At 27.3% G+C, this 8,113-nt stretch overlaps 1 protein-coding gene across 2 annotated transcripts; it reads right to left on the bottom strand.

The window, feature by feature from the left end:
- Positions 1–1,027: 1,027 nt before the first annotated feature.
- On the bottom strand, positions 1,028–7,766 carry LOC126665679 (uncharacterized). 2 transcript variants are annotated; one of them, XM_056104335.1, is made up of 4 exons: positions 7,687–7,766; positions 7,539–7,563; positions 2,035–2,839; positions 1,028–1,758 (listed from the first exon to the last, which is right to left on the bottom strand). In XM_056104335.1, the coding sequence occupies exons 3-4, from the start codon at positions 2,807–2,809 to the stop codon at positions 1,190–1,192; spliced, it is 1,344 nt and encodes a 447-aa protein (XP_055960310.1). In that variant the 5' UTR covers positions 2,810–2,839; positions 7,539–7,563; positions 7,687–7,766; the 3' UTR covers positions 1,028–1,189. The 2 variants fall into 2 exon arrangements, with proteins under 2 accessions (XP_055960310.1, XP_055960309.1); XM_056104334.1 differs by having other exon boundaries at positions 1,028–1,821; positions 7,687–7,765.
- Positions 7,767–8,113: the final 347 nt, after the last annotated feature.

The following is an 8,113-nucleotide window of genomic DNA, read 5'->3' as shown; positions in this document are numbered from 1 at the left end:
CTACTAGAAAATAGGGCATTAGAGACGGATTATTCCGTCGCTAATGCCTATTATTCCATCGCAAAACACATTTTGCGACGGAATAGTGACGGACAACATCCGTCCCAAAAAAATTGGAAAAGTTAGCGACTGATGGTCCGTCGTTAACTTTGCTCCAATCTGTCGCAAACGTCTTCCAGCTGAGAACCAAGTTGAGACTAATTTGCGACAGATTTTATTATTTGGCGATGAACTATCGTCGCCGAAGGTGCCAATTTTGTCTCCTAATTGGCACCACTATCCGTCGCCAAATAATAAAATTTGTCGCAAAGCTTATTGTTTTGGCTTAATTTTGCCATTTTTTCTAGTTATTTTTTTGTCGTTTCAAACCTGTTAAATACAATAATTAATATTCATTTATGGATCACAATCAATTGAAACTTAACACTGCATATATAGATAAATAACAAAATACAAATATAACGTCGTCTGGAAAAAAACATAATGTGTTCAGAAACTAATCTAACACGACACGGTCTGGTGTGGGAGGGGGGAACTATGGCCGATACTCTGCAAAAAGATTAGGCATCATCCTTACAATTTCTTCTCGGATAAGTTGGACCATTTGAAGGCTTAATTGTTTAAAAAATTATAATTTTTAGTGTGTTTCACAAATTAAAACAAATTTCTAATTTAAAAATTTTTAATATACCTTCTTTTAAATTTTTGCAATTTCAAACTTTTCAAAACATGCTAAAATTCATAATTTTTAAAGTAATTTAGCCTTAAATGTTTTTTTTCAAATAATATATGTTTTGACCCCTAAACTTCAATTATATTCTCTGTGATCTCTAAACTAATTTTGTATTCCATTAGACCTCTTACCATTTTTTTCTATTAACGCTATATCAACAAAGCCATTTCAGCAATTTTATTCACGTCTTTAAATGAGGGGGTTAAATAGACAATAAAAATAGTTAAGATGTCCAATGAAACACGAAATTAATTTTTAAATCGTAGGAAATTATAAAGTAGTACAGTTTAAGGGTAAAATAATGTATTAACCATTTTATTTGCATATAATTAAAAATGAGCAAACAAACCCAGAACAGATAGCAAAGCATAGTTGAATATAACATAGAACAAAAAGAAGCAAAAGGCGGCATCAGTAGAATTCCAGCCGATATAGATAAACTGTTGATGTCGAGAGTTACAGAGGCTCGATTGCATGTTTCTCGAAGTGGAAGCTGTAATAATTGACACCAGTGTAAATACCATCAATATGGTTGGTAGTTATAAAGTTTCCATTAGTAGAGCTTCTGTCTCGCTGAGTGTAAGAGAAAGGGACACTGCAAGTTCCTCTTGTTGATATAAAATGAACCCTAACCCGGCTTTTAGGCGGCACGACAACTTCATACGCAGCTTCTGCTTTTCTTGTTTCCTCTGTTGTTCTATCCCACTCGAATGATTTAGTTACCTCGGTAGAAACTGTAATCTCTCCTTCAGCAATACGCGGGAAACCGGTTCTAATGGTGGTTTCGACTCCAGCCGATATAGATAAACCGTTGCTAAAAGAAAACGACGATGTATCTTCATAACCAATTGTAATAGTCAAAGTAGCTGCTTTTTCAGATTCATTAATAGGAGAACCGATGCCTGCTATTGAAGCTTGCTCGTCGTATATTCGAGCGTCTTCCATGCGAAATCGAACATTAAAAATACTTCTGTCTAGAACAAGCTCTTCAATTGTTAATCTTGCTTCTCTTGTAATATTGTTCACTGCAGCATTAAGACAATTGGCGTTTCCATCGGCTGTTAGAAGACTGCAGAATCTATTATTACCTGCATTACGTAGAACAATGATGACATCAATATTTAATATTGTTGTTTATACATAAGCAGTAGGCAGTTAAAATAATTAGCGTTGCTTATAAACTGAGCAACATCATGATTTTAAATTTTATTGCTTATACTAAACTAAACCGAAATATTTTACTATATAACATGTTTCCGCATATTATAGTATTCTTATAGTAAGATTCTGTTAATTCGTACCTGAGTTGTGAAGAGAAATAGTGTTATTATTAATTTTAACAGGCCAAAACAAAGTGTTGATGTCTCTGCCAATATTATCCGTTGAATCTGCCCATATCCAATTCGGACTTCGTCTCCAGAATCGATCATAAAAATTAGACTTTACGCGAATAAATCCATTGGGATTAAGCGTGATCTCATAGCCAGTGGTCTCAGTGTTAGGATCCTCAGACGAGAATTGATTGAAGTTGTTTCTATTGATCACCCTTGCTTGAAGATACATGTCATTGAAGCCTTTGAATGCCACATATCTAGGCAGTCTAACTAGCGTATCCCAATCAATAAAAGTGAAACTAATATGATTAACCGAAGGAACATTGCCGTCTTCCACAAAAATATTGAGGCTGCTACCTCCAGGATTCATTCGCACACGGCCTCCGCTTTGAACATGCCGAAATGAGAGTGTACCGTTGGTATCCAACGTAATTGGCTCAAACATCGTACACGATAATTTGGACGTGTCTTCCTCTGGTTGGTTGGAATTAGCACGAATCCACGAATTATTTTGAGCAAGACTGACTCGTGCCCAATATTTATTAGTGTGACAGAATCGTAGGTGAACAAATCTGCTATTTACTTCTGCCCGCTCCACCATAATCTTCGCGAATGGTTCGAAAACATTTTCTTCCCAAGAAGTTACAAAGCCACGTTGACCCGCGGGTTCCGTAATGAACCTTAGGTAACGCTGTGAAGCAGATGATCTGATAACAATAGACTCTGGAAGTGTAGTCGCCATAGTAATCACTGTAAGCACTTTTTCTCCAACCTGTTTAATGAGAAAAACAAAAAAATTCATTTGTATTAAAATTTTAAACTTTATACTATCCGCGTCCCACCACAATGATAGGCCAATCTCTTATGTTGGACATTCTAAAATATAAACCAAGTTTCTTTTTAAGTCTAGTAAAATAAATAGATAAGTAAGAGTCTTAATTATTAATTTTATTTTGTCAAGACTTGAATTTAAAATTTTATTTTCAAAAAATTGATATTATTAACTTTTCATATTTAATTACAAGTCAAGGGAAATATATAGTTTTAAGTTAAGATTCGGGTTAATAAATGTACCATTTGGACCCTTATAGATATGAACCTTTTGTTAGCTAGGAATCAAAATTAAAGGGGGCAAAATAATTTTTTTTCTTTATATAATATATAAAAATTAAAATTTATTAAAATTAAAAGGGTTAATATGTAACAATTGTCTAAATAACATGATAAATTTTAAAAAAAATTACTTAAAAAACTGTATTTTTGAAAAAATAAGACAGGCAAATGCTTCTCTTATGTACAAAGTGGCTACACCAAGTTGGATCTAATGTTACAAAATTGGATAAAATTGTACCCTCATAGTAATAGATTTTTATTTCAACATAAAAGTAAAAGGAGTATTGGCAAAAAAAAATCCTAATATTTTACTTTTTTTGCCTAACGTTTAAAATTTTATGAAATTAATTCTAATCTTTCCGTTTTTTGTAAATTGTAGTCTAAGCAATTTCCCGGCCACTATTTATTTATGTGGGAACCATATTATTAGTATATTAAATCTCAACATTTTAAAGTTTTGCAAATAAAATCACAAAACGTTTCACATTTTTACAACTTGTAGTCTAAAAAAGATGACAAAATGGCTGAAATTAGAACTTGGGCTATAATTTGCAAAAATTAAAAAGGTTAGGATTTGTTTCGTAAATTTTAAACATTACACTTAAATCGCTAAAAAGGTGAAACGTTGGGATTTGTTTCGCCAATACCCAAAAAGAAAACAGTATTCCCTATTGGTGTGACAGACAACATGGCAAATACGTACTGCAAATGGCATTTTATTCGATTTAAAACTTCACAATTTTGTTGTCAAGTTGTTTTTGTAAATTCGAACCTTTATATCTTTTATCAATTTCGATCAAATCTGTAATTTTTATAATTATGTTCAGTTTGATTTTTTTATATAATTATAATTAAAATTTAAAGTTTCATTTTTTAAATCCTAATTTTTATATCTTTTATAAATTACGATCAAATTTTAATTGTTTTTTTTTCTAACTTCTAAATGGAGTTAATATAAACTTTTGGTTGAAATTGAAAAAAAAAATATAAAGATCTGAATTTAAAAAATAAAACTTAATTTTTTTGTCATAATTGTAAACAATAAAAAACTTTCAAATTGGGCATATATACAGTCGACCCTCTAATAGTTAATATTCCATAAATTAATAATTCTAATAATTAATAGAAAATTGAGAGAACCAACTTCGTTCCACGTTGGATAATTAATAATTCTATTATTTAATAATTAATAAAATTTAAAATATATTCTACATGAATATTAATTATTAGAGAGATTTTTTTAAAGAAATATATAACAATTGATGATTAATTTGAGGCAATACTAACCTTAATTCATAAAGTGAAAGTTAAAATACAATCAAATTATGACTTTCTTATTCTTTTGAGAAATTTTAAAAGAAGTTATTAGATAAACAAATTAAAGTAAGTAAAATATCTCTAGTATAAAAAATATTAAAAATTATTTTACTTTATTAATACAACTTTTTAATAATTATTTTTTGATTTGATATCAATTGATATTAAATTGAATATAAAATTATTATTTTTAAATTGAGTGATTGAAAAGTGTTATTTTTTATGATATAATAAGTAGATGCTTTAAAATATTTTTTATAATTTTTTTATACAAATTCAATAAATTAATAATTCTAATAATTAATAAATTTTTGATCCACCATGTGTATTAATTATTAGAGGGTCGACTGTATAAAATTAGAAAAATTTGATTGTTATTAAGTAAAAATGCAAGGTTTTAGATTTTAAAACTAATTAAAATTAAATTTTATTAATTATAAAAATAAAAGAGATTGCGTTATTACTTTTGTGGGTTAAAAAGTCAGCTTATGAGTCTTGTTTCTTTAGTGATCGTTGAAGCTACAAATCCCTACGAAGATAAAGAAAATGTACTCCCTCGAAAGAGACAAATAATTTTTATACATAAATTAAAAATATTGTACTAATTATTACAATTTTTTTTATAGGGCCCTGTTAATGATGATCTTATAATTTCTATATAGACTAGTGGTCATTAATTTAAAAAAAAAATACAGAAGAGAAAAAATTATATAAATTGTCACGATATGACATTTTTAAATGAAACACATAAAAATAAAATATGTTTTTTTTCAAATGGAATAGATGGAATAATTAAAAAAGTTATCTTATTTTACTTTTATAAAATAAATAGAACACGTATATCTACGTTCAATGTCTAATAATTTAAATTTTCTATTTATTAATATATCTTTTTTTAAATAGTTTTTAATTTTTTTTGTTTTAAAAGTAAGAAAAGTAAACAAAATAAAAAATTGAAAAAATTAAATTAAAAAATTAAAATAATTTAAATTCATTAAATTTATTAAATTATTATATCTTATAAAAATGGGATTATTTTCCAAATACCTGTTTTGGGTAAATTATTTACACCATTTTGACCCATCTTTTCCTCTTATCCTACATTACCTAATAAGCTAACTTATTTACAAAAAATATTCACTATATAAAGAAGTTTTATCTCATTTTAGGTTAAAATTTTACATAGCCACCTTTTTTTCTCTCTCTTCTCTCTCTTCTTCTCTCTTCTTTTCTTCTTCTTTTCTTCTTCTTTTTCATTTGATTTTCAGTTTATCTCCACCGATTATTATTCCGTTCGTCTTTTCCGTTCGTCTTTCCGGTCGCGCTTCCGTTCGTCTACTTCCGATGGATTTCTCATGTTTCCGGTCATTTTTCCGTTCGCGCTAGTCCGTTCGTCTTTTCCGTTCTCGCTATGGATTTCTCGACTCGTTTTTAGATTTGTGTAATTTTTTAGGTTTTTTTTAATGATTTAAATATTTTGTAAATAAATTATTATAGATCTATAATTTTTTATTTATAAAATTAATCTATTGTTCATATAATTATTTATTTTGTCTTCTCTTATTCATAGATTTGTTTATTGCTACTGAATTTGTAAAGAAATTATTGATTTATGGTGCATTTGTAATAATTTTATAATATCTTTACGTTTTAATGTATTTTTGGTGTATTAATAGTGTATTTCTGCCGTTTTTTTAGTATATTTATGGTGCATTTACAGTGTTTATGGTACATTTACAGTGTTTATGGTGCATTTGCAGTGTTTATGGTGTATTTGCAGTGTTTCATGGTTAAACCACAAAAAACACTACAAAAATGCTATAAATACATTACTAATACAGTTATACACCACTTATACACTACTTATACACTATATATACACTAATTTTACACTATATAAACACCATAAAAACACTATATATACACTATATATACACTACTGTTACACTATAAAAAAATAAAATAAAAAATTCCAAGAAAAAAATCTATAAAAAATAAAAATTAACACTATATATACACTAATCTTACACTATCTAAAAAAACCGTCGGTCGGTTCGGTCGGTTTGGTTGACCGAACCAAAAAAACCGAAAACCGGAATTGAAAAACCGAAAAAAGTATTTTGGTAAATAAAAAAACAAAACAGGTAAATAAAGTAAAGGCAAAAAGTCAAAAAATAAAACTCAAAACTTGCAATGTAAAGTTGTAATTATTTTGTGAAACATGTATTTAGGGAAAATAGCACTATAAAAATTGTATTTTTATTTATTCTTATATTAAAAATTAATTTTATTAATTAAATATTTTTATTTTATTGACTAAGAGTACAATTTTTTTTTATAAAAAAATAAATCTTAATAAAAATAAAAGATAACAGTTTAATTTTAAAGTGAGAAAAATACAAATATGAACAATATTAGATGTGAAGGATATCAAAATAATTTCAAATAAATATCATATTTTTCACTTATACTATTGAATAAATAATATATAATATTATTCAATAGTAAACCATAAATAAAAGAATTATAAAATTTACTGTTTCATTTATTTTTATTCATAAAATGTCTTCATTTTTTGCATTTTTTAATTTAAGGACATTTTATAGCACTTCTTATTTCTTTTTAAATTTTTATTCTATAATTTAGTGCCGTTTTAGGCATTTTTGTGCAAAATGATATCGTTTCGGCCGTTTTGAATGAGTAAAACGACATAAGAGAAGGCACTCGGACTATAAATACTATAAGAATGAAAGACTAAGTTTTTTATGCTAAAAAATGAAAAGTTTAGATATGGGGTAACATGTTTAGTAACATATGGTTAAATCGAAAATAATGCAAGAGAGAGGCAAACAATATTTATAATTTCTAACAATATATAAATAATTTGCATTTGAATTAATCTTCTTAGAACTAGTGTACCATCTTCTTCCTTTTTTTAGTAAAATGGATTTTCCAAGTTCAAAAATTCGCAGATTAAGAAACTTAGAACAACATTTAAACGAATTCAATATTTTATCAAAAATAGAAGAGATAAGTTTCACCTTTGAAAATTGAAATCCACAGCACCTGCAATTTTACACCAATAATTCAAAAACTTAGAATTTTTTTTTTCAGCAAATAAAGATTTAATAATAAAAAAATAAGTAAACTTTTTCATATAAAACTAAAACGTAAATGAAAGAAACTCACTGTTTTTTTTTTGGGTTGATGCCTTCTTGCTCTTGTAAATTGTAATGGAGAAAGATGAGCACCTTACAAAGGGTTTATATACGCAAATTTTTCACATGCTACGTAGCTAGGATTTACCTTTTATGGGAATAAAAAGAATCGATGATTGGGATGTAAATATTAGATTTTTTTGGGGCAAACAAGCTATAAGTTCTTTCGATAGCCCCATTTTATCCCCATCCTGTTGGATAAGTATTACTCCCTCCATGGACAACTAAATAAAAATGGAAGGAATAGTTATTTAATTTGCAATAACATATTTATTTTTATATTAAATTAAAATTATATCTTTTTAATTATTTTAAAAGTTTAATAAAAATAATTATTACTATAATTTTATGTATTATTTAATTAATCATGAATTAATAGTAGAAGGTACAAAAAAAGT

Source organism: Mercurialis annua, linkage group LG1-X (genome assembly GCF_937616625.2).
Source record: "Mercurialis annua linkage group LG1-X, ddMerAnnu1.2, whole genome shotgun sequence".
NCBI lineage: Eukaryota > Viridiplantae > Streptophyta > Magnoliopsida > Malpighiales > Euphorbiaceae > Mercurialis > Mercurialis annua.
The sequence above is the reverse complement of the archived record's forward strand: the minus strand, read 5'-3'. Positions and strand labels throughout refer to the sequence as shown.

Coding starts and splice junctions, on each gene's coding strand:
- LOC126665679 (XM_056104334.1), bottom strand. CDS start 2,809: ATGGCGACTACACTTCCAGAGTCTATTGTTATCAGATCATCTGCTTCA. Junction 1,822..2,034: donor TATTTCTCTTCACAACTCAG/GTACGAATTAAC, acceptor TACGTAATGCAG/GTAATAATAGATTCTGCAGT.